The sequence below is a fragment of the Hippocampus comes genome, unplaced genomic scaffold (genome assembly GCF_001891065.2).
Source record: "Hippocampus comes isolate QL1 unplaced genomic scaffold, H_comes_QL1_v1.1 scaffold205, whole genome shotgun sequence".
Lineage (NCBI taxonomy): Eukaryota > Metazoa > Chordata > Actinopteri > Syngnathiformes > Syngnathidae > Hippocampus > Hippocampus comes.
The window spans coordinates 1,174,623-1,199,551 of record NW_017804874.1 but is presented as its reverse complement, the minus strand read 5'-3'; the positions used below and the strand labels follow the sequence as shown (position 1 = coordinate 1,199,551).

The following is a 24,929-nucleotide window of genomic DNA, read 5'->3' as shown; positions in this document are numbered from 1 at the left end:
ATATCTATACACATATGTGTGTCTGTGTGTATATACCTGTATATATATATATGCATCTATTTTTGCATTTCCTTTGTCAACATGAATAAACATGACAAATGTCTGTCATGACCAACTCACTCTTCTCACTGCTTTGTCTTTGAATCATCAAATACAAGACTATGAAGGAACGCTTCAGACCTAGTCACAGAATCATTTTGATTCACAAAATATGTAATGATGATCTAATTCAGTGTTTTTCAAACCCTGTGCCGCGAGATATTATCAGGTGTGCCGTGGAAAATTATACAATATGTATGCCTGTGCGCTCGATCGCCTGGAAGAGTAATCGTGTAGTAAGTACTCTTCCATACCGGTAGGGAGCAGCAGCAGCTAGGAAATTGCCACACGCTTCGAGACAAGCGAAGTTTTCGACACGAGACAATACAATGCAGATGCAACGGCACAAACCGTCTAAACTGTGCACTGGTCGCACACTCTCAGCGCACAAGAAAATCTATCCGGCGCAGTGAGCGCACTGCAAATGAATTAGATTAGTGAGTGAGTGACAGGTGTCCAGCCAATCACACGACACGATGCAATGACGCTATGCAGCCAATCACGGCATTGACGGTACTTGCGCATGTTCTCTGCTCCATAACAATACAGTAACAGTGCGGCGGCGATAAATGACGCAAATGCTAATCACCTATCATTGCAAATTTTGATTCTAATGATAGTCCATCTTCCATTTAGTCTAAATGGAAGATGGACTACTGTACCACAAGCGACACATTCAGCAGAAAAGTCATTTGAATGATCTTGGAATTATACAAAGACTCAGAATGGGAAAAGGGATTGGTACAATATTGCGGGAGAGAGCGAACGACCGGGAGAAAAATAACCGGCTGTCACACAGAAAAAAATCCCACCCTGAGCACGTTAAAGTTCTACAGTACAGTAATTGACTATATTTTACTTGCCATTAAAACGAATCCAGCAAATATTGGATTGATGTTGATTTGATTCCTATTCAATGTGTTACAATATTGCGTTAATTTTCAATGTTAAAAAAACGTTTATAGTAACAATATAACACTTAATTGTTAAAATAAGCTTTTTTTCACATTTTCAGGTAGTGGTGTGCCGCGGTATTTTTTCAATCAAAGAAATGTGCCTTGGCTTAAAAAAAAAATTGCAAAAACACTGTATTACGCCATCTGTTGTTACATTTAAAAAGTTTTGAAGTTGAGAAAAATAATTTCAATTGTTTACACCTGTTTTTGTAATGTAATATCATGTACAGGTGCCACTTCACTTGTTACTGGTACATAAACTACCACAACATAGAAAGTGACCTGTTTTTATTATGTTGTACACAGCACCGTTATTGAAAACCTGTCTTTATTTAAGTGTCTGCGTTTGATCACCCACAGCTCTTCATATGAAGGAGCCATATATAATATGGCACAAGTCACATAAGAGAAGCATATTTATTCACTTTAAATTAGTGGCATTATGCACCTAATGTATAAATATATTTGTAATTATAGACTAATTAATGCATTTCAGATAAGTATCACTCGCTTCACAGCATCCTCTACGCCAGGGTGAACGACTCAAGTTGTGAGTGGTCACACACTCTTGGACGGACGGGGCAGAACCAGCTTGAGTCCGATATCCACCACGCAGGACGGCATATACGACAACGGGATCCACAGGAGCTTGGCGTCCCACCCGGCGCTGTAGCGGGTCCGAGGGTACACAGCGGTCAACGCGTGCTCCATGCAGCCTGTCACCTTGGTCAGGTCCGAGTCGCAGATGGCGTTCATGATGAAGCGCTGGATCCTAATGTCTGCAATTTATCAATCATTGACTGGTGAGTCGTTTTACTTTATTTTAGCTGTAATGTACATGCACATGAGGCAAAGTCCCCCCTGAACATCTATCATCAACACATAGTACAACGCTTGTCTCAAGATGCATCACTTTAACATACCGTATTTTCCACACTAAAAGGCGCACTGGATTATGAGGCACACCTTCAATGAATGACCTATTTTGTAATTTTTTTCATACAGTGGGCGCACCGCATTATAAGACGGAATCTACAATGCATCCACTAGATGGAGCTACGCTGAAGGAAACGCCAACAGAATGATCAGATGTCAGCAGAACTTATTTAATAAAGCAGCGACACAGTTCACTTAACCAACAGCAAGTTATAACATTGACTCGTTAAAGATGAACTCTCTTGCTGCTGCTTTATTTCCATGTTCAACTGCGTAACCGATCGCCTTACGTTTGAACTCTGCGTTGTCAGCATGTCTCGAGCATGGAGCCATTTTGGGGTCGAAAAATTACTGTAATGACCATATACAAGGCACATCGGATTTTAAGGCGCGCTGTGAGCTTTTAAGAAAATGGAAGGCTTTTCGGTGCGCCTTTTAGTGCAGAATATATGGTACAGTACTTCCTTGACACCAATGACTGCACTACATTCCTATTTGCCCTCAAAACGTTCGAGAATCAAAGCTTAACAATATTATCTTTGTCGACTATGTTTGGATATCATGCGATTGCAAAGGATGTAATTCATATTTTGGCAGGTGAGTGCATTGTAAATTGTTATAGTTTGTGATCCTACTGAAACAGCCCACTCACACTTGTCCAAGTATTTGTCCCCGTAGCTTGCTTGCACTTCAGGGCTGAGCTGATTCCACAAGCGGTGCAGTTCCCTCTCGATGGGCTCGAGGTTGGTCACAGCTGTCTTGAAGAAGCCCGGCTCAATGATGCACACGTTCACCCCAAAGTAATTGATATCTCTCCTGTGGACGGGCCATTACATGTTATTATTTTGTGTTTACGCCGAGAAGTATTGTAGAAAGACAATCATTTCCTCTTTATTTCTGTTTTACTGTTGAACATTACATTAACATTTTAAAGGGGATATATATATATATTTTTTCTCAATCTAAAAGAGCTCCCTGGTGTTTTAAGAAAAACGTCATCAAAATGTACCATTCTTTCCATTTTCTATATACAAAAAAATGGAAAAAGTCACTAATTATTAGATCTTTCTGTTTCTTTGTTAAGTTGTTAAGTGAACAAAAATGTAAAAAAGAAACCGAATGTTTCATATCTGAATTATAGTGTCAGATGAAAATACAAAACAAAATATAGGCTACATGACCAAATTGCAATTGAGTTTCTCAGTAAGCATTAGAAAATCATATACCAGTAACAGCCTCATAAAAAAATAACTTTTTTAATCTTTTGTTTTTCCATTGTGGATTGAAAATGGACACAACAAAGACCTACTCACCTGAGACAGTCGGAGAAAGACTCCACGGCAAACTTGGAGATGCAGTAGCCGCCGCCGTTTGCCGCCACCCGGCCCAGTACAGATGCCACGTTGACCACGCGCCCTCGGGCTTTCTTGACCAAGGGAAGGAAAGTCACGGTCATGCCGATCACACCGTTCATGTTGACCTTGAGCGTGCTGTGGAAGTCTTCCACTTTCATCCACTCGGTGGGACCCATGGGCAGAGAGCGGCCGGCGTTGTTCACAATACCCCAGAGCCCTTAAGGGAGGGAATGAAAGAGAAGAGGGACAAATATAAAACATGAATACATATATAAACAAATAAGATGGTCAAACTGCTCAGTAAACTGCAGTGATGTCTATCATATTTTTGCAAATGATAAATATGCCGAGGTACTGGGTTCAATCCCAGCTCCGGCCTTCATGTGTGGAGTTTATATGTTCTCTCTGTGCCTGTGTGGGTTTTTTCCGGGTACTCCAGTTTCCTCCCACATTCCAAAAACATGCATGGCAGGCTGATTCAACACTCTAAATTGTCCCTAGGTGTGAGTGTGAGCGCAAATGGTTGTTCGTCTGTGTGTGCCCTGCGATTGGCTGGCAACCGGTTCAGGCTGTCCCCCGCCTACTGCCCGAAGACAGCTGGGATAGGCTCTAGCACCCCCCGCGACTCTTATGAGTATAAAGCGGATCAGAAAATGGATGGATGGATAGATAAATATGTCTGGGAATATTGTTATTTGCTGTAAGATTCACTGTTGCCATTTTACTACAGTGGACATCTTATCATGTTATCAGGTTACAGGGTGCATGTGAAAGGGTTAAATAGAGTATCTTTGTATCACCGGTGTCAAACTCAAGGCCTCGGGCCATATCCGGCCCGCCATGTTGTTTTATGTGGACCGCAAAAGCAAATCATGCATGTCAGCTTTAATTATCCTTGCTAAAATCTGTACCTGTCAATCTGTAAATGTCAAATTGTTATGTGCAAACCGGTTGAGATTTTGCAAGAAATTTGTTACCCTGTTCACACTCACTTGAACAATAATTGAACAACAAATTGAACAAACTACTAATCCATCAATTTGTTGTGTATAAGTAGTTATACCATTTGATGATTCAACATTTATTCGGCTTCACTGTTGTAAAGGTCCTTCAAGGGAAGACGTAACTCCAAAGTGACCCGCGGCAAAAATGAGTTTGACACCCCTTCTCGATACCGTGGACTTACTGTATGAATTAATGTTAACAAATCGCTCACCACTGTCGCCAACCTCCTTCTTGGTCCACTCCATGGCTTTCTGGATGCTGTCCTGACTCGTCACGTCCAGTAGTACCGTCTTCAAGTAGGGCCCCGTCATCTTCTTCAGCTCCTCGGCTCCTTTTTCGGTCAGGCAGCCAGCCAACACATGGAAGCCCTTTCGTTCTAGCTTCTTGCACAGAAGGTTTCCAAAGCCTGAGTCACAGCCGCTCACAAAGACGTATTTGTTGGACACGTCTTCAATCTCCAGGCTGTCTCTGTACAACCACGCGGCAATCCACAACACGGCAAAGGTGGCACTTATGTACAGCCAAGCATTGTCCCTGCAGACAGTGAGGATGTAGCCTATATGAGAAATATTGTGACTCATTGCAAAAAAAAAAATCAAAGAAGGCAGAAAAGTAGATTTGCATCGACTCTTCATCTTGGTCAATTAGTTGTTGCTGGGCAGAATTCTCAGGGCACAATCCACCCCAAAATTAAGTTAATGCAATGTTTTTAGATTAAACAGTTGTGTGGAACACAGGCAGTCATAAAAATCAAAGCTGGACATCGTCAGTCATGTGAGCCCATCAGTGAGCTGCCGTCAGTGTTTCAGGCCAGTCCAGTCCCTCCGAGTCGTCAGCGACAGCCAAATTCCGACGAGAACGGCCTTACCGGTACTACAGGTATACGTCACATGCAGGTGCTGCACACCTAATATGCAGCCAAACACGTCACATGCAGGTGCTGCACACCTAATATGCAGCCAAACACAGCAAAACTAAAACATTGTTGTATACCTTTCAGTCCCAAAGACCTCAATGACATGTGTCTCATATTGTTTTTATTTCACCAATCACCACGCTGCACATGAGTGTGTGCCTGTTGTTTTTATTGTTTTTTTTTTTTTTGGGTGGGGGTGGGGGTCTTGGCTTGTGCTACACCTGTGTGTGATGCAGAAATTATGTTGTCGATACCGCTCGGCTGTCACCAACAAGGGACAGACTGCGCCCATATGAGTCTGCCTGAAATACTGACAGAAACGGCGACGGACTGATTTACCTTCCGTCAGTTTGACGGAATGGCCACCTTTGATTAAAAATATTACTTTTTTTATGAGTTATTTTTTTCCCGCAGAGTTCAGGCTAATTTCTTGAGAATTTGGTCCCGAGACCGCTGCTGCACCAACATATAAAAGAAAGGATGAGACAGTGAGACTCACCTTTTGCATTATGGATCTGTATTAAAGCTAAACAAGAGATTTGTAAAAATGAAAATCAATTTTTGCACCAGTGCAATCTGCTGGGTCTGGTTCCCTAAAATGCAAAACCATTGTGTTGTTTCTCAGGAACATCAATTATGCTCTTGGATCAATTCGACCCGGGTCATTTTTAACCATCTAAAACTGTCTACCTCATTATTAACTGATCTTTCCAATTGTTAAATGCATTACCAGAAGTTTCAAACTGAAAAGCAACATATTTAAAAAACTTTAAATGGATCAATTTGTCCCAAAACATAACAATACAGGACAGCTAAACACTTCTTACCCTAAAAGCTCGTAAACAAACTCCATGCTTACTCTGCCTCTAGGCTCTGAAGTGGCGTTGCGCTGACCTGGAAGACAAACATCGGAAAAACAATACAATGTTATGTGAAAGAGAAACTGTTAAATCAGACAAATTATTCATTTAAATCATAATTGTGCAACGCCTGACTTCTTTCCGTCTACGTACACTATGGTTAGTCTATTCCCACTTGGTGCCACATGAGAAATCTTTGCTTAATGCTCTTATGAAGGACAGAAAGGCATTTGTGAAGGATGGTGGGGTGGTGGGGTCGGACTGCTTTGTTTGGAAGTGGCCATGTAATGCCCGTGACAGAGCTGCTTAAAGGCTGCTAGTAACCAATTACTTTCCAGCCTTATTACTGGGCAAAAACACATAATTCTATATTCATAAACAAACTCCATTCCAATTAAGTTGGCACATTGTGTTAAACATAAATAAAAACAGAATACAATGATTCGTAAATCATTTTCAACCTATATTTAATTTAATACACTGCATCCAGTAAATATTTGATGTTCAAACTGATAAACTTATTTTTAGAAAACAATCATTGACATAGAATTTTATGCCTGCAATACGCTCCAAAAAAGATGGGACAGGTGGCAAAAATTACAGTTGAGCGATTCTGGAGAAATCACTGCATCAAAGCAGCAAGGCCAAAAATCAACATTGAATGCCCGTGACCTTTGATCCCTCTGCATCAAAAACTGATGTGTAAAGGATATCACCATGTGGGCTCAGGAAAACTTCAGAAAACCAATTTCAGTCAATACAGTTTTGGTGCTACACCTTCACTATACAAAGCAAAACCATTTATCAACAACACCCATAAACGTTGCTGGCTTCTCTGGGTCCAAGCTCACCTGAAATGGACAGATGCAAAGTGTAAAAGTGTTCTGTGGTCTGACGAGATTTCAAATTTTTGGACATTATTTGGAAATAGGGGACTCTTTGTAGTAAAAGTGTGCGGATATAAATGTTGAATGTTGTTAAAAGAAAAGGTCCATCCGTTATCTGAACCTATCCCAACTGTCTTCAATTCCAATAACAGGGTACTGTATACACAAAAGAACAACCATGCACAATCACACGTAGGAACCATTTAAAGTATAGTGTCCAAACAACCTAAAGCGCATGTTTTTGTAATGTGGGAGGAAACCAGAGTACCTGGAGAAAACCCACACAAACATGGGAAGAACATGCAAACTGCACACTGGAAGACCAGAGCCCAGATTTGAACCCACGACCACTGCATTGTGATGCTGTGATGCGCTTACCAGTTTTCTACTGTGCTGCCCTGAATTTAACATATATATAAAGTAATTTGCTAAATGATTCTAAATACATACGAGATATTAAATACATGTGTTCTTATTTATAAGTTTTGAATATTTTCTTTTATATTATCCAACCATGGCCGAATGAATAGCATTTAAATTAACAATTCAATGGCAAAATAAGAACAATAATCAATAGAATTGTAATACTGTATATCAAACCTGACAGATAAATTTATAGCCAGAACAAATATTTTTCAAATCTCATACCTTGGCACACCACCAACAACATCATAAAAAGTGAATACACAATAATTCCGTACCATCTGCCATCTAGTGGAAAAAAATGAAATTATCTTACTCGTCACTAAATGTCACTAGCATCGAGAGAGGAACAAAGATATTGTACATTATTTGTAGTCATTCGGACCCGTGAGGTGAAATTGGGCAATTTCCTACAATAATGGTAGTAGCAATGTCTGGGAATCTGAGGTGATTATTGATACGGGAAAAACAGAAAGAAATAATCTGCAAGATAATATACCGGTATATTAAAAAAAAAAAAAAAAAACTTCACTCCTACCTTTTTCCTGGTTTCAAGAAGTGATGGACGTGTAGAAGTTAACCTTGTTCCCGTGTTTATGCTCACGTCCCAACTCAAGGAGGCCGCTCAAAGGGAGGCTTTCACTCGTGCTGCTGCTGCTTTATCCCTTAAGACAAGTCCGCCATTGCTAATCCCAAATCCATCAAGGCATTTGCTTTGTGCACATGTGCACTTTGAGGAGAAATACAGCAAAATGTGAGAATTTTATTCAAGTCATTTAGATTATCCAACTTCTCATTGCTGTAGAGCATTTCATTATTTTGGGATCAGTAAAGTGTTCTCTTAATGTGCACAAACACAATAAGGCTTTTATTTAAGCGTGTTAAAGTAATCCCACGTGCGAAAAATTTAAACATGTGCCCGATGTAAAGGGGGGACGTTTGTGTGCGAAATGTTAAAGCTTATTTGTGACAACTGGAAAACTATCTGTTCATTCATTTTCTATAGCACGTAGCGTCATTAGGGTCACGGGGGAGGTAGAATCTATCCCATCTGACTTTAGGGTGAGAGAACCACCCTTAACTGGTCGCCAATCAGTCCATGGGCGAATGGAGACAAACAACCATTGACATGTTCATTCATAATATCTCTCATTAAACCGAACATTCATTTGAGGAGTCTAACCGAGTTTACTTTGGGTGGCAAAAGTGAGAGTACACGGCGGACTGGTTGCCACACATTTAAAGCCAAACAAGCATTCCTAGCGATGGACGATTTAGCCTTCATTCAGTTAAACTGACATGTTAAGAATTTCCTTGCTGTGTCATGTTCTGCATTTATATTTTGACACCATTACAAAGTTACAGTCATAATTCGTTTGATTAAACATTAAAAACAAAACTCATTTCCAAGTATTTTAACACGTCATTGCACTGTAATTCTTTTTAATTAATTCTTCTGATCTGTAAGAATTTACACATCACGTGATCAACAGTGGGTTTTTTTTCATCCGACTATGAACAGGAGTGCAACACTCTTGAGGTGTTTCCACCTGTCACACATTCCGCGGATAGTTTGCTCAACAAGCAAACCCCTTACCCTGAGTGGTTTACACCTTGAGTGTGACGCCATGTTTTGTTTTGTTTTGTTGATTTCCATCAAGTCAAGTGTCCCTTCAGACACAGCCTTCTTTGTTTTTGTTGAGGAGCAAGTACTGTGGTCTTCTTAATGCCTGTGCACCCATCAAGTGTGAATTTAACCAACCCTGTGTTGGTCATTTACAACAAAACAAAACAAAATAAAAAGCACTAAATTTCGATGGCCGTAACCACAAAACCAGGCCAGGTGTTTTCAAGTGATGGCTGGACAACACAATGGCTGCCGATAGGTCTCGATGTATAACAGGCACCATCCAATCGCCCACCCAACTTTTCAAAAATTACATTTCAGCACATGATGGCTGCCGGCCGCCCACCCGCGCTGTTCGCTGAATAGGTTTTGTCGCATGTCGTTGGCCATATGACAATTCAACGCTTCCCAACATGAATATTCCTGTACAGAATTTTGGTCCCAGTAAGTCCTGTTCCTGAAGTTAATGGGACGCTCAGTTACATGAGGCATGGCTGCCTTTAAAAAAAAAAAAAATAAATAAAAAAAAAATCAGCAAGGCAAAAACAGATGTATGCCAAGTGCCACAATTCTTGATCTTTGTGGTTTCTTGACGAGAACATGTCACAGACATCTTTATGGTATCTTGTAATGTAAAATCAACCTTTTTGAGATTTCAGCCATGAAATGCTAATTCATCACCAAAGACACCCCCAAAGTGGTGTTTTCCTCCATCTCGGAGCATTCTGGCTCATTCTTCCTTTTTAAGCAACAGCTCTACCCAATTCAAAAATATTACTGGGTCCTCACATTTCTAATACCCTTTTCCACCAAAACAAACTTAGTGCTCATTCGCCGCCAGGGCCAGTGCTGTGCTGTGCTTAGTTGGTTCTTCTGAAGAACATGTTTGGTTTTCCATGAGCAAAGAGCCAAGCAAGAGCTACGTCATTGCGTCATCGTACAACGTCCAAACATCACTGCTTACATTGACGTTTACCCAAGACTACCTGTGCTATTATTGTGAATAATACTACTAGTGTTATTTATAATAACTGTTTACTGTTTTGCGCGTCTGCCTCACAGTACAGAGGCGCAGGGTTCGATTCCAGCTCCTGCCTTCCTGTGGGGAATTTTGCATGTTCTCCCCGTGCCTGCGTGGGTTTTCTCTGGGTACTCTGGTTTCCTCCCACATTCCAAAAACATGCGCGGCAGGTTAATGGAACACTATACATTGTCTCTCGGTGTGAGTGTGAGCACAGATGGTCATTTGTCTATGTGTGCCCCGCGATTGGCTGGCAACCAATTCAGAGTGGACCCCACCTACTGCCTGACAACAGTTGGGATAGGCTCCAGCACGCCCCGCAACCCTTGTGAGGATTAAGCGGATCAGAAAATGGATGGATCAATGGATGGATGGATGGATAATAATAATAATAATAATAGTAATAATAATTTATTATTATTATTATTATTATTATTAGACACTGTTAGCATCTGCTAGGCAACTTAGCTTAGCATCGATTATACTTGCATGGAGTATATAACAGTCAGGGATATGCAACAGCAAATGCTTAGATCCTTCTTAATCATTGTAGATAATCACGAAGCTCGCTGCGAGTCGGAGATCGCAGGCTATCTGGACACATTGCTTTTCTGGTGAGACACAACTGTGCCAGAGTTCACCCTCAACAGTTTGTGCAAAACTTCCGTGTGTCCAGGGAGTCATTCCTCCACATCTGCGATCGTCAATATAACTCTGCTCCCCGCCCCCTGGCCCCTGATGTAGTTGGTGCCAGAGTCTGGCCCAAGAAATAACTGGGGCCAGCTTCAGCACCATTTAAGCACCAGAGCTAGAGCCAGAGCCAATTTCGGTGGTGGAAGAACTGGTGCTAACCTGGGCATTGGGCCAGAACTGGCACTAGCACAAGCGCGATGGAAAATGGCCAAAAGTGAGGAGCCCACTCCCTTCCCACCCCTGCAGACTAAACACACACACACTTCCTCAAATCAGCCACCAGTGAAACTTTTTCTATAGCACTGGAATTGGGGACAAGTGGCTCCTTTCATGCACTGGGTCCCAAACACTTGAATGAGAGGTCTCCAACTGCCAGAGCAGAGTATCGGTGCTTTGCCGGTCCAACGGTTGTGGCGATCACCTCAGGGATGGCGGCTGAAAGCCGCCGCTGACAGGCTTTGGACAATGCAGAGTGAAGTCAACGAGCTGTTGACTTGGGAGGGGTGGCCTCATTAATGACAATGAGCTCGGAGTGGTGTGTGGTGTGGGTCTGTTTGGGTTTTATGACAAAGCGGAACTAGTGTGCCAAGTAATAACTGTTCATTACTGTTTCATGGGTGGTGCGCCCAGCAACCAGCTTTTGGGAAACGTCATGAAAGGGTAGCGGCAACTTTTGATCATAGTATTGTCAATGACATGAATACATTTTTACTTAACTTTTATCTTTATTTAAAAAAAAAATCTAACTCAACACGTATTGTACACAGTTAATACACATTGATACTGACATACCAGAGATGAAGCTGTTTTACAAAAATGGACAAACATATTCTTCCTCTTTACGCTCTGATGGAAATCAATCACCTGGCGTTTCAGTCGTGCAACTTTATAAATAAGACAACATCCTTGTGAGCTGACAGATTTTGTATTGCTACAAAAATCTCAAAGTAAGCCGCCAGGCTTCACATTTTATGATAAAAAAAAGACTTTTTTTTTTTTTTTGCATGACACATCTGTCATGTTTTGTTGTTTTATGGTTCTTCGTCGCATCCCTACACCTCTGTGGAAGCACCTATGAGGGAGCTGACTGAAGATGACCCTTGTGTACGTACTCCAGAGCTGTGGCGATGGTCCTCATGTCCATCTCGATGCTGCGGGCCCAGTTCTCCACATCGCCAATTTCCTGTTTCAAAACAAGAGTGTTGATTTCCTCCAACTGTGGGTGCGGTTCACAATGAAAGGTTTCCATTTGTACTGGGGAACCTTTTTCTCAGGAGAAAGTTAGTATTAGCAGAGGAAGATGCCACTGGACTGGCCCAGTTCAGTGTCAGATTAGTCATCGTAAACAATGAACAGGTTTAACATTTGCATTTGCTGGCCCCGATCGAAAGCCAACCAGATCACTCCTAATATACCCCACACCACTGGGTAATCACTCGCTCAGGATAATCTTCGAGAGAAATACAACAATCAGCCTTAGATCGTAAAGAGGGCAGGGTGGGGGGTGGGGGGATAATCTGGCCCATTTTTCAGTATGTATGTACACCGCTTAAAACTGATTACACACCTTGAGTTGAATCTTTTATTCATATAAGTAGGCCAAAAGACTCTTCGTGCTCATGGTAACATCCAGCAGATTTTAGAGCACTCTCCATTCGGGTTCCAGTACTCTGGAATGCCTTATTTGCCGAAATAAAATCAACTACCGCTGAAGATATGTTTGATCTTGATTTATGACATATTTCTACTAGTGTTGCACCAAATACCGGTACCAGTATCGTTCCGTGAATTTAAAAAAATATATATAAAGAATGGCTTTTTATAATTAATAAAAAACAAATTTTCAGTTAATTAGCCGTCAGATATTATTTCACTGCTTTTTACTGATGTTTTAAGCTTTTGCCATGGTATTGTTCCATACCAGTATTGAGGTATTTTATGCAGTCTGGTACTGAATAGTTTCGATCCATGACAACACTAATTTCTACGCTCTCGTATTTGTTAATACCACATCTACTATGCAACTAGTCTCTTACACAGTCTCAGCCGCTGACATCTGGAGCCGTATTTTCATAGACAGAAGCCTTGTTGGGGGCGAGCAGAGTTTAGCATGGTTGTGAAATTGGTACCGCGCTATGCCGAAATAAGAGGTCTGGTGGTTTAAATCACACGCCCCCAGTGCATCTGGCAATTTGGTGACCAAAAGCAGACTAGATTTTAGACTACATAAAAACTAGTCTAAGTTGTGGGGCAGATGGTGTAACACGATTATGGTGATTTGATCGAGGCAAACAGATTCTGAACTCCGCAGACGTATGTGGTGGTTGTCATCGTATTTCATTCAAAAATATAACAACAGCATGAGACAATCTCTCCAAATCATTGGAGAAATCAATAGATTGAAATATTATCATTATCATCTTAAAAATATTTTAATAGCATCCACTGACCGCGCAACACAAACTTAGAAGGTGGGGAGATTATTGGGATGGGGGGGTTCTTCACACACGGATTCATGTTCACGGGTGGAAGGTGGTCTCCAAGTGCCCATTCACAGCGGCCAACTTTACATCATCAACAACTGGAGATCTTCTTGTAGTACCTATGGTAGTCAAGGAAAATACCGAAAGAAAGAAAATTCCCCCATGCACACATTTAGGCTACGTTCATAATGTAGCTCAATTAATTTTTTTTTTTTTTGCCCATATGAGACATGCATGTGATTCTTTTCATGCAGTGTTATCACAGCAATTCAGCAACACAGATGGATTACCCTGGGCAATGACGTGATGTCATCTTTAGTAGATGTCTCCATGAAATGAAGACGAAACAAAAGTGTTGCCTCATTTCCTGCAAATATTTCTACCCCCACCAGCCTTGCTTCTCTGTTTATCTGAAATGAGTACCTAGACGGGGGATAATATTTACTAGTACTTCCGTAAACACTGTGGCACATGACATCGTCTTTTTTTTTTTTTTTGTGCATGTCACTCTCCGTCTTGCTTTGTGCGCATGCGTGTCATAACAGGGATGCATTCCATTCACAATTGAAGTTGCATTTGTTGTTATAATATAGTATAAGTACATAAAAAGATCACATTTAATCAAAAAATCTGAATTGGGTATCACGCCCTGCAGTGTGAACATGGCCATTAAAGTGACAATGTCTGGCTGGGACGGCTAGCTAACTATCATCCATCCTTTTTCTAATCCGCTCATCTTCAAGAGGGTTGCGGGTGTTTTGGAGCCTATCCCGGCTGTCTTCGGGCAGGGGGGGGGGGGGGTACACCCTTAACTGGTCGCCAGCCAATCGCAGGGCACACATAGACAAATGGCCATTCGCACATATAGACAGTCACACCTCGGAATAATTTCGAGTGTTGTATTAACCTACCTTGCATGTTTTTGAATGTGGGAGGAAACCAGTGTATCTGGAGAACATGCAAACTTCACACAGGAAGGCCGAAGGCGGAATCGAACCCTGTGCCTCTGCACTGTGGGGGTGGACGGTGTCGACCACGGAGCTGCCGGCTTGTTAACATGTCTAAATAATGAATGAATGTAGCTTTAGACCGCCCTTTGTGCTAGACTTGTGCTGGGCATGAAAATAAGGCCGCTGGCTTTAGGCCTGTTTTCGTACTGTAATTTCTTCCTGAGTGGGCATTTTAGACCGGGGAGAGTCGTTGATCTCTGTGAACTGTGGGCTTCTGAAGCCACTTTGAGACTCTTTTGTTCTTAAGGGTTACATATCTAAATTCAACTTAATTAGTTATAGTCACATCTGTTCGGACACGTTACCTTCAGGGCCTGATTGAAGCCTTCCACCATGCTGATCCACTGTGCAGTCTGTTTGGAAAACTGACCGGCCTGCACCTGGAGTGTTTTCACCTCATGATCGAGCTTGCGCTGGTTGACATACGCCTGGGCCACGCTGAAAACAAGAAGCACCTTCAAGGTTTGGTAAACATGATTGATAAAATGCCATATGACACAATTTGGACACCTGATACATAACTTTGCAACTTAATTGTATTATATTTTCCCTCAGTGTAATAAGACAAGTTATGTCTATTTTCTAGCTCATATTTTTCAATTGTATTCACATCTCTGCACACCAGCTTAGTTTTGTATTGTTATGTCTCATTTGTATTTTGCATTTTGTTTTGCAAATATTATGTACAGGACTCCAGTACATTTGCAGATATAAAAATATATATAATATTTTCTTATATATATATATATAATCTTGTTTTATGTTGAGAGGGAAGAAATTTCATCTGTGCTGTACAGCACATTTGACAATAAAGTTGTATTCAATTCAAAATTCAATTCAATATTCATATTTTTTTTTTGTTGTTGATATTTTTGTTGGTGACAAACTTCTGCTCTGAGTCCACACTTCAACCCATTTATCAGTAATAAAGTAAAAAGGAGTGGGATGGCTATTGACTTCAAAAGTCAGCTTACCATGTGTGTCCCTAAGTCATCTACTTGCGCCTCTAAAATTTCAGGTTAGAGGCCACTGTGCTCCTCGTAAAAAGGAGTTCATCTGGATACTTGATGTACCTTTTATATTTTATGATAATATACTCTCGGAATTTGAATATACACTGCAGTTATCTGTATGTGGTCATAATGTAAGGTGACTGGCCTGCCAGGGACAAGCAGCAAACTTCCTCTGCATGCAATATATGTTGGTTAACTTCTTTTGCTACACTTATATTACAGTTAAGAGTGTCAGCTGTCAGAAAGTTGGCTGGACAGTGAATGAACGTTTATTTTTAATTTTTTAGAACACCTATATTGGATTATGCTCTACTTGGGATGTTAAGATAAGATAAGATAAGAAAACCTTTATTAGTCTCGCAATGGAGAAATTCCCATTTCAATGTTACAATGTTACACTGAAATTCCAACAGTATAGTAGCAAAGGTCTATTTAGTCACATTTACTATGATTGAGATGCCTAATGTATCACGAAGCATATGCACTACAATAATCTTAGTGTGTAAAGTGATTACTGTATCTGTTTCTCAACACTTAATCATATTGTTCCACTTATGTCCGAAAATGTCAACCCTATCTAAAGCCATCATACGAAAGCACCTCATATAAGAAGTTACTGCTTCTATCTATATAGATGAAAGTTAAAGTGTTTAACGCCGGAAAACGTAAAGGACGTCCCTACCCGACGTTGAGATGGTCCACCAGAGCTTCCGTAAGGCAGGTGGCTGCAGAAATAGCTTCACGTCTACGTCGTTCTGCGAAAGGAACAGTTTAACGCAAAACATGTGAAAACGTATAACTATTAGTGGTGAGGTTAGAACGAGGCGTTTCGGAGTATATTGATGGATATTTTTTTAATTTTTTTGTAGTACAGAAATATTTCGCATTCACTTTTTCGTTTTTAGAATCGCTTAGCATAGTGGTCAATCTGCTCAATAATGACCGGTCAGGATGACTCTGCTCACCCTGCAGTTCCTTCCGCTCGTTTTGCTTCGCCTGGTGCTCCTTCAGCAAACGGGACAGCATCTTCATTCAACTGGAATTATTTTCAAAGTTTGCAACAACGACTACCAAACATAGGCAAGAGTGTGCAGGATGCCAACAGCTGACAAGCAGAGTCACGAGACCATTGCGATGACGTCCCAAGAGGGCACTTCCGCGTTGGCCCTGAGAAGAATTTCACTTTATTATGATTAAAAAAACAAAAATATACATACAATGTAATATACCGAGACATGATAGGGAATACATATATGCGTCTGCGGTTTTGTTTTATATTCGTCTTTCGCGAGATGATGTCGAACCAGAAAACCCTTCAAAATAAATGTTGTGCTTTACACACGAACGGTCTTCCACGTTTTAGCGATCATTGAATCAACGTCAATGTGGTAAAACATCTTTCCATATGTTTAAGATTACAATTTACCGACACTTGGATCCACGCAAACCAATGTAATACGTACAATCACTTACTTACGCTCATTGTGAAAATCTTCCCACCGGAAAGTCTCCTTGGATCTTGCTAGCGATGCGAACCTTAGGCTATACGCAATAATGGCAAACAGACGGCAACCATAAGGTGACAATTATAAGCTCCAAACGACATTAAAAGGAACCAGCCCCGTGCCTCTTTATCGCGTGCCCATGTCAGGTATGCTATGATGCAGCTTGGGGCTCTCAGTTTCATCGACGGAAAGCCCGAAGCGCCGGTCGACGTTAGCACAAATGCTGCGTTCAATGATTGTTTAATGGCAACTTTGTGGACAACGGCACATTCATGGGCCAGCGTTGGAACTTTTTTTTGCATGTTTAGGTAGTTTTTCACATATTTCAACACCCGTCGTGACAAAAGCAATAATATTAATAATAATAATAATAATAATAATAATATAAATAATAGCCACGATTTGTTGTTATTGACGTCAACGTATGCGTCTTTAATAACAGGCTAGTCAATTTGGGGAGTAGGCAGCAAGCCTAAAAGGGCGAAATGTTAAATCTTTGTCGTTAATCACCGTCGCTCTCATTTGATCTTTATGAAAATAGACTCTTCTGGGAGAAAGATTAGCATGCTAGCTTTAGCTCAGGGTGGGATTTTCTATGCAGAGCAAACAACTCCCTCACTCCTCGAAATAGCCAAGCTTAACCCACCGCGTCATTGCATAACCTGTCGTGAAGGCAGCGTCATGAGCGGGTGGTATGTTGTTTAATATACTGGACACGACATTTCACACTTTCATGACATTCAATACGAGAGCCGGATCACACATTTTCCATGCGTAATTTAACGATGCGCTGGTTTCGTTGACTGTAGTCTCCTTATTGTTATTAAGACACCAAAACTGATCAATTTTGAATACTTTTAAGTAATGTATACATGTCAATATTTAAGGCACCTAGGTGAAAAGTTAAGATGCGAATAATAACCTTCACGTTATAATAAGAGCTCACTTAAGGGTTTAGGCACTGTTATATACTGGTGATTAATGACTTTTTAGCTGTGTATAGCTTTGTATAGTTTCACAAGCTCCATTTGTTAAGAAAGTTAAGTTGTCTATGAAGGGTTCAAAATTTGCTTATTTGTGAAAATGCGCGAATGAGTTGGCATGCAAAATATAGCAAATTTCTCTGTAATAATATTTGTAGTTAAAAAGTTTAATTTTTGTATGGGGGTTTTGTGTACCAAAGTCTTCAATCATATGTAAAACACAAAACTTGATTAATTCATACATTTTTATTGAGGAACGCAGTTTTTTAAGTGTCTGCTCTAAGGCAATTTCTCCTCTTGAACACCAGTTCCCCTGCCTTAGAAAACACTCATTCAGTGCCAGTTGTCAAAGGTCTGGCAATGACATAGGTACAGGTATAATCTCCATCCAACAAACCCATAACATTCGATACAGTTTGTTTCCATCCAAACACAATTTGGCGTGGCACATCCAAATGACACACTTCCTGTCTTGGTCACATGATTTTTTTTGTTTGCGTCAAAGCAATACAAGCATCAATACAGCGTTTTACACTTGCACACTCGGCACAGTGCTGACACACCAGTGTTGTTCGTCCCATCACTACTTTCAAGTGCGTAGTGTATGGCAGTACGCATAGGTGGCGAGCACCCCAATCACTTTTTTAAGTTGGTCGTGTTGGGAGGGAGATGGCCTTTTTCTTCCTCCGCGTTTTCGTTTTAATTTCGGGTAGTGAGGACGTTGGTTATCCGAATGCAGGCTGGAGATGATGAACAGTTTCTTCGAAGCTTTTATTCGCAGAATATGGCTGCAGTGGTCACAAGTGCAAAGACACAAGGGATTCACAACATATTTATATCATCAAAAGGGTGGTACCGAAATTATGATGTGGCATCGGGACTTTAGTTTCTCCTAAACCAATTCTTAGCTTGTATCAACTGGCACATTCTGATGTTCTGTGCGTCTCCACAAAGTCTCCAGTAAGAAGTGTATCAAAGTTAACTGATGAGTGCTTCAAAGACGCAAAGTTTCACTGCGTGCATGAGAAAGTTATACAGGCATGACTAAATTTGGTCATAAGGCATACTTCAATTGCTTGTAATAATGCTGCATTTCCATCTCATGTTACAGTTGCTGGTTCTTGGCAGTGTTATGGATAAACTATGAAGGCCCAATTGCAAGTCACAGGTATAGTATTCTGCTTTTCTTTCACGTTTTTATTGTTTTTTGCCCATGACATTTAGCTCACGGATCAGCTCTCTGCACTCAAACGTCAAGATGAGGGTTTGATCCCCAAGTTTGGTGGTAGTCACAAAAGCTTTTTATATTTATGGTTTCTTTTTATCTATTAAGTGTAAAGGGTTCATCGTGGTTCATGATGCTGCCCCGCCCCAAAAACATTTATGTTGTTGACACTACTATGAACCGAATAGGCTGTAATGCATCTTTTTGGGCTGTGCTCTCTCTCTCTCTCTCTCTCTCTCTCTCTCTCTCTCTCTCTCTCTCTCTCTCTCTCTCTCTCTCTCTCTCTCTCTCTCTCTCTCTCTCACACACACACACACTGTACATATTATTTCAAAGTAATAGTATAGGCTGCAGGCAGAGATACGGCCAAGATAGCTATGAAATATTCATCCATCCATCCATGCATTTTCTGATCTGCTTATCCTCACAAGGGTTGCGAAGGTGTGCTGGAGACTATCCCAGCTTACGTCGGGCAGTAGGCGGGGTACACCCTGAAACGGTTCCCACGCTCACTCTCACACCTAGGGACAATTTAGAGTGTTCAATCAGCCTGCCATGCATGTTTTTGGAATGTGGGAGGAAACCGGAGTGCCCGGAGAAAACCCACGCAGGTACGGGGAGTCATGCAAACTCCACATAGGAAGGCCGGAATCGAACCCTGCACCTCTGCACTGTGAGGCCGATGCGCTAACCAGTTGACATTTTCCTACCTAGGAAAATGAAAATTTGACATACAGTATTTGAAATAAAGGGTTAGCTGATTGCCCCTAAAAATAAAGATGTGCCCTTCCTTTGGCAGCAATGATTTGAACACTAGCTCAGTAATATGTGGCTTTCTGTTCAGCCCGCACATTGCTGAGCGGGCATTAAATCGACCGTGAATCCCCTGCTGAATGGAGAAAAAGTCCTTAAAAAATGGCTAAATTAGCCCTCAAAACTCATTCACTCCCAAAGACGTTTTTAAACGTCTTTTCAGACTTGGTCCAGAATTGGCTGGTAGTGATGTTACAAATGGAACTGCTGGAGTCGCGAGTCAAGCCCCGCACAAAGGGGGCGTGGTTAAATGGAGCCCGTATCGAGGCCCGTCTCGTTTTTTCCTCATATCACGTGACCGAAGGTAAACGAGGCCCCGTTTTCAGCGATCATGTGACTGACTCACATCGTGATTCGCGCTCCATAAATAGGTGCGGAAAACCCAGGAAGAGTCCCCCACATGACCGTCTGACGTGAGTCTTGGATCATTGCTGCGCTACTTCGACTGCTTGAGAATGGAGGCGGAGCCACCCAAAAAGCGAAGGACTTCACTAGTTTGAGAGCATTTCGAACAGATATCTCCCAACACTGCGAGAGGGTTTTCTCAAAGGCAGGGGAAATCATATCCAAAAAAAGGAATCGACTGAGCCCCAACACAGTCAAAATTATTTTATTCCTTAACAAAAACCAATAAAATACACCATTCCCTCTATCCAATGTGTGTCCCAGTTACACAAGCACATCAAGTAACTGAACATACAACTGACAAATATACGGACAATATTTAATGGACAAAACTTCCATTATTTTGTGCACAGATTTACTGGTTTGTTGCCTGTTAACCACATAACATCTGCGTTACATCAAATGACCAGCAGATGTCAGCACTACTAAATGAACTATTAAATGAGGCCTCGACTGATGAGCCGTTTGGCGAAGCAATTGGCCCAAAAGACTCGATACATTCACGGGGCTTCATCCCGCCATCACTATTGGCTGGTACTGAATGAGTTAAAAGGTCCATAAATAAAAAGTGGACGAGTGGGAACCCTGTCTAGGCCCTTTAAGATTCAAACTATGAATAATAAGCTTTTATTTCAGCTGTTTTGAACGCTGATTACAAGGTGATGTTTGGTATCCCTTCCCAGTTCTTTCTGCCAAACTCAAGGAAAACAAAAAGAACTGGTTTGGTCCCAGCCCGTACGTAGAGGTAGCTGTGGACGGCCAATCAAAGCGGACAGAGAAGTGCAACAATACACACAGTCCAAAATGGAAGCAAGCTCTCACTGTGTAAGTAATTAATTATTATTATTTTTTTTTAACACCTGTCTTTTCAGCATGGTCGACTCTTCATTGTTCAAACCTTCCGCCTTGTCTTAACACGTCTTTCCTTTGCTTATAGAATCGTGACACCTCTCAGCAAGCTGATATTCCGCGTGTGGAGCCACCAGACGCTGAAGGCGGACATCTTGTTGGGAATGGCCACGCTAGAGATCTGCGACACCTTGAAGGCCAACGAGCTGAAATGTGAGTGCTTGCTATTTGTCTGCGCAAAGGAGTCAATCTTACCCCTTGGAGGTATGAAGGGGGAGCTCAGACTTCTCTGATACAGGATCTATTGTATCAAGTGTGGACCTGTTTCTTGACAATGGCTATCTATCAGCAATTTATCATTCACTCATTGCTCGATTCCCCCCACGCACACTTATAACACAAGAAGAACCTAATTTATTTGGTCCGGAAATTTTTATAATGCGTTGGTGTAATTACCCTGAGATACTGGCCCTACCTTAGCTCTTGTCTCAACTTGTGTGTGTGTGTGTGTGTGTGTGTGTGTGTGTGTGTGTGTGTGTGTGTGTGTGTGTGTGTGCGTGTGTGCGTGCGTGTGTGCGTGTGTGTGTATATACTTTGCTTTCTCTGTGTACTCCGGTTTCTTCCACATTACAATGTCCATAAGTTATTTAAAAATACAAACGTTTTAATTGTTCAGAGGTGTGAATGAATGCGAGCGTGAATGCTTTTCTATTTGCGCCCAGCGATTGTCTGGCGGGTAGCCAACAGTATACCCTGCCTCTCCTCCTAAATCATCTGGGATCGTCTCCAGCTCACTCTGACACTAATAACGAATTAACAGTAAAATACATCGACGGAAGACTGTGCATACTCAACTGTTGTCTTCTTACACCGAATGTACAATAATAATAATTAATAATAATTAAATGTTGTACTGTAACATGGATGGTAAGGTATGAATATAAGGTTGCGTCCCATTTGTCTGTGGTTGTGTGGTCCTCAGTGTGCGAGGTGGTCCAGACATTGCAGCTGTGCTCTGACAGAGATTCCCGGGATATCGTCGGCGACCTGTCTGTCTGTCTGGACGGCATGCATGTGGACCCGGAAGCCTTTTCCGCAGCAGAGAGAGACCATGGTGAAAAAATTCTTGTGCTACAACTCCAAAGTATAGCAGACAACGGTCCATTTTTCATTCGTGTTAATCACCGGTTGTCCACTGCTTTGCAAAGTTCATTGCTGCCACCTATAGGACTAGAGTGGAATATTCTGGATGTCATATTTTATTATTGGGGTTGCAGTTTGCAGAAGTGCATAACTTGTTGTACTTCTCTTGTGGAACGAAGTTAATTGACCAAAATGTTAGAAACACGCTCAGTGTAATGCAGTCCAATTTTAAGCCACCGCAAACAAAAAGCCTCAATAAGTAGTTGAAGAAAAAGTTTCTTCTTTCTTTTCATTGCAGCGTCTCTCCTAAAAGATGGCGCGAGACCAAATGGAAAAACTGGCAACAGGTGGGGATTTTTCTTTTTTAAACGAAATACTTTTCGGGTAGCAGGCATTCAGGTATAAAATCAATCAAAAAATACCTTTTCCGTAATATGCCCCCTTTAAGCAAATAATCAACGCTCATCACAACCTTACATGCAAATATTTTAGGGCAAGCAGAGACACATCACCCTCCAGTGACTTGGATGAGTGGGTCATTGTACCTGATGCTCGCACCATCAATGGCGCGAGCTCCCCTTCCCATTCTCCAGGGGGCACCGGTGGCTCTCGCCGCTCTCGATCGGCCCGGCCTTCTTCCGCTCCTGGTAAACCTGCCGCCTCACCAAGTATTACGATCACGCGATTAAGCTATGACTTTTGTTTCAACATTTTTCAAAGTTTAAAGCAGCTCTAATTGTATGCTGCTGATCCTTTCAGTTTCCTCCAGCAGTTCCTCTCCAAGCGAGCTAAGCGAGGGCCCAGCAACTGATGCTTCCTCCCAGGCATCCATCAGCGCGGGTTCGGATCAGCACATTGACTCAGGGGCAGTGCGAGTGGCAGCGGGAGCTATAGCAAGGCCTTCTACGGCGAGTGGCGCAAAACCAGCCGCCCTGTCAACACCTGCCACAGTTGCTCCCAGAGTCTCGCCCATTAGCAGCGGCCCCTTGCCACAAGGGTACAGACATCCCTCACTTACACTATTCACGAAAAATGAAGGATATTCCGTTTTTGGGTGAAATTTCCGGGTAAACATAATATAACCTTTACAAGTGAACTGAATTTTAATGACTCCTAACTTTTGGATGCATGCCCAACTGTTCAATGTTTCACTACTTTTTGTGGGGTAATGCATGTTCTGCCTTGGGCTTGACATTCAGTCACTGACATGTCTCATTTTGTTCAGTGCAGTTGGGAGCAGCGAATGGACCAGAATGGACGCATGTACTTTGTAGATCACATTGAGAAGAGGACAACCTGGGAACGACCCGAGTCGCTGCCTACAGGGTAAGACTTGCACCCAACAGGTGAAACTAAAGTCTCTCGCACGACAAGTGATGCATCGTTCACGTCCTGGGTTTGGTCCATCAGATACTATAAATGACTGTGCGGTAAAAAAAAAAAAAAAACGTCATCTGTTTTGTGAAGCTAAGCCATGATTGTGATTACCTGATCCCTGTGCATCTGTTACCCCTTTTCCACCCCTCAAAAAAACAAAAAACTTGGTGCTCGTTCTGCGCCAGGGCCAGTTCTGTGCTTAACAAGTTCTTAAGAAGAACATGGATGGTTTTCCACCGGCATAGAGCCAAGTAGGAGCTACGTCATTACGTCATTGTAAAGCATTCAAACGTCACTACTTGATCGACATTGACCCAAGAGCGCCTGCGCTATTGATAATGATAATAATAATAATAATAATAACAATAATACTCTGTAAGCATCTGCTAGGCAACTTAGCGTAGTATCAATTATATTTGAATGCAGTATATAACAGGCAGGGACATGCAATCACCAAACGCTTGTATCTTTCTTAATCATTGTAGATAGTGGTGGAAAAAGAAAGAACTGGTGCTAACCTGGGCACTAGCCTGAAACTAGCACTGGCACAAGTGCGGTGGAAAAGTGCCTTGTGATGTCATTTTCAGTTGACAGCAACCGTCAAAATGTACAACAATGTGTGGCTTTAACTGCTTAGCTCATATTCTACAGACACAATATTAATCAGAATGCCGTGTTGAGACTAGTGGGTCTGCATAGAACATATTTTTGTCAAGAACATTTCTGTGTTTACTTTCCCTTTAAGATAAAATAAGAGTATCCTTTATTTGACCCACAGTAGGTCAATACACATGGTAAAGCAAGCGAAATTGTCAGTCAAGTAGTCATAAATAATGTTGAAAGTACTCATTTTCAAACTATGCAATCTACTTTATTCAAACTTGCATGTGTCCTATGTTAAAAAAAACCACACTTATGTAGAGATGGGAAAAATTGTGCAGGTACAGGGACTGTATACCACACTGGAGGTGTATTGTAGTTGTAGCACTTTTCTTCAAGAAATTTTGGCCAGTAATATGGTTAAACCTAATGTGTGCACAGCTGGGAGCGCAGGGTAGACCCCATGGGCCGTGTGTACTTCGTGGATCACATCACCAGGACTACCACATGGCAGCGCCCCACGCAGGAGTCGGTGCGCAACTATGAGGAGTGGCAGCACCAGCGCAGCCAGCTGCAGGGAGCCATGCAGCAGTTCAACCAGAGATTCATCTACGGGGTGAGAAGAGGTGGACCCTTAAAAATCAAAAGCCCAAATTGAAGGAGTTGAGAACCATTTGGTGCGTGTGTGTGTGTGTGTGTGTGTGTGTGTGTGTGTGTGTGTGTGTGTGTGTGTGCGTGCGTGCGT

At 41.8% G+C, this 24,929-nt stretch overlaps 3 protein-coding genes across 4 annotated transcripts in view; 1 reads left to right on the top strand and 2 right to left on the bottom strand.

Annotated features, from left to right (window-relative positions):
* Positions 1-1,453: 1,453 nt before the first annotated feature.
* rdh5 (retinol dehydrogenase 5 (11-cis/9-cis)) lies at positions 1,454-8,265 on the bottom strand. 2 transcript variants are annotated; one of them, XM_019879653.1, is made up of 6 exons: positions 7,976-8,265; positions 6,095-6,161; positions 4,563-4,885; positions 3,305-3,563; positions 2,644-2,807; positions 1,454-1,834 (listed from the first exon to the last, which is right to left on the bottom strand). In XM_019879653.1, the coding sequence occupies exons 2-6, from the start codon at positions 6,118-6,120 to the stop codon at positions 1,614-1,616; spliced, it is 993 nt and encodes a 330-aa protein (XP_019735212.1). In that variant the 5' UTR covers positions 6,121-6,161; positions 7,976-8,265; the 3' UTR covers positions 1,454-1,613. The 2 variants fall into 2 exon arrangements, with proteins under 2 accessions (XP_019735212.1, XP_019735219.1); XM_019879660.1 differs by lacking the exon at positions 7,976-8,265 and having other exon boundaries at positions 6,095-6,599.
* A 3,241-nt stretch (positions 8,266-11,506) lies between these two features.
* bloc1s1 (biogenesis of lysosomal organelles complex-1, subunit 1) lies at positions 11,507-16,457 on the bottom strand. The gene is made up of 4 exons (XM_019879680.1): positions 16,250-16,457; positions 15,967-16,039; positions 14,577-14,709; positions 11,507-11,961 (listed from the first exon to the last, which is right to left on the bottom strand). Exons 1-4 carry the CDS (start codon positions 16,314-16,316, stop codon positions 11,851-11,853), a joined length of 384 nt encoding a protein of 127 aa, XP_019735239.1. The 5' UTR covers positions 16,317-16,457; the 3' UTR covers positions 11,507-11,850.
* A 316-nt stretch (positions 16,458-16,773) lies between these two features.
* The window catches only part of LOC109521640 (E3 ubiquitin-protein ligase Itchy-like), a 28,268-nt gene continuing 20,112 nt past the window's right edge, over positions 16,774-24,929 (top strand). The window contains exons 1-10 of the mRNA XM_019879616.1: positions 16,774-16,935; positions 18,884-18,940; positions 20,899-21,040; positions 21,153-21,277; positions 22,047-22,178; positions 22,506-22,554; positions 22,700-22,854; positions 22,967-23,204; positions 23,438-23,533; positions 24,626-24,800. Of these exons, the coding sequence (XP_019735175.1) occupies positions 18,916-18,940; positions 20,899-21,040; positions 21,153-21,277; positions 22,047-22,178; positions 22,506-22,554; positions 22,700-22,854; positions 22,967-23,204; positions 23,438-23,533; positions 24,626-24,800 (1,137 nt within the window). The 5' untranslated portion in view covers positions 16,774-16,935; positions 18,884-18,915. The remainder of the gene's footprint in view (positions 16,936-18,883; positions 18,941-20,898; positions 21,041-21,152; positions 21,278-22,046; positions 22,179-22,505; positions 22,555-22,699; positions 22,855-22,966; positions 23,205-23,437; positions 23,534-24,625; positions 24,801-24,929) is intronic.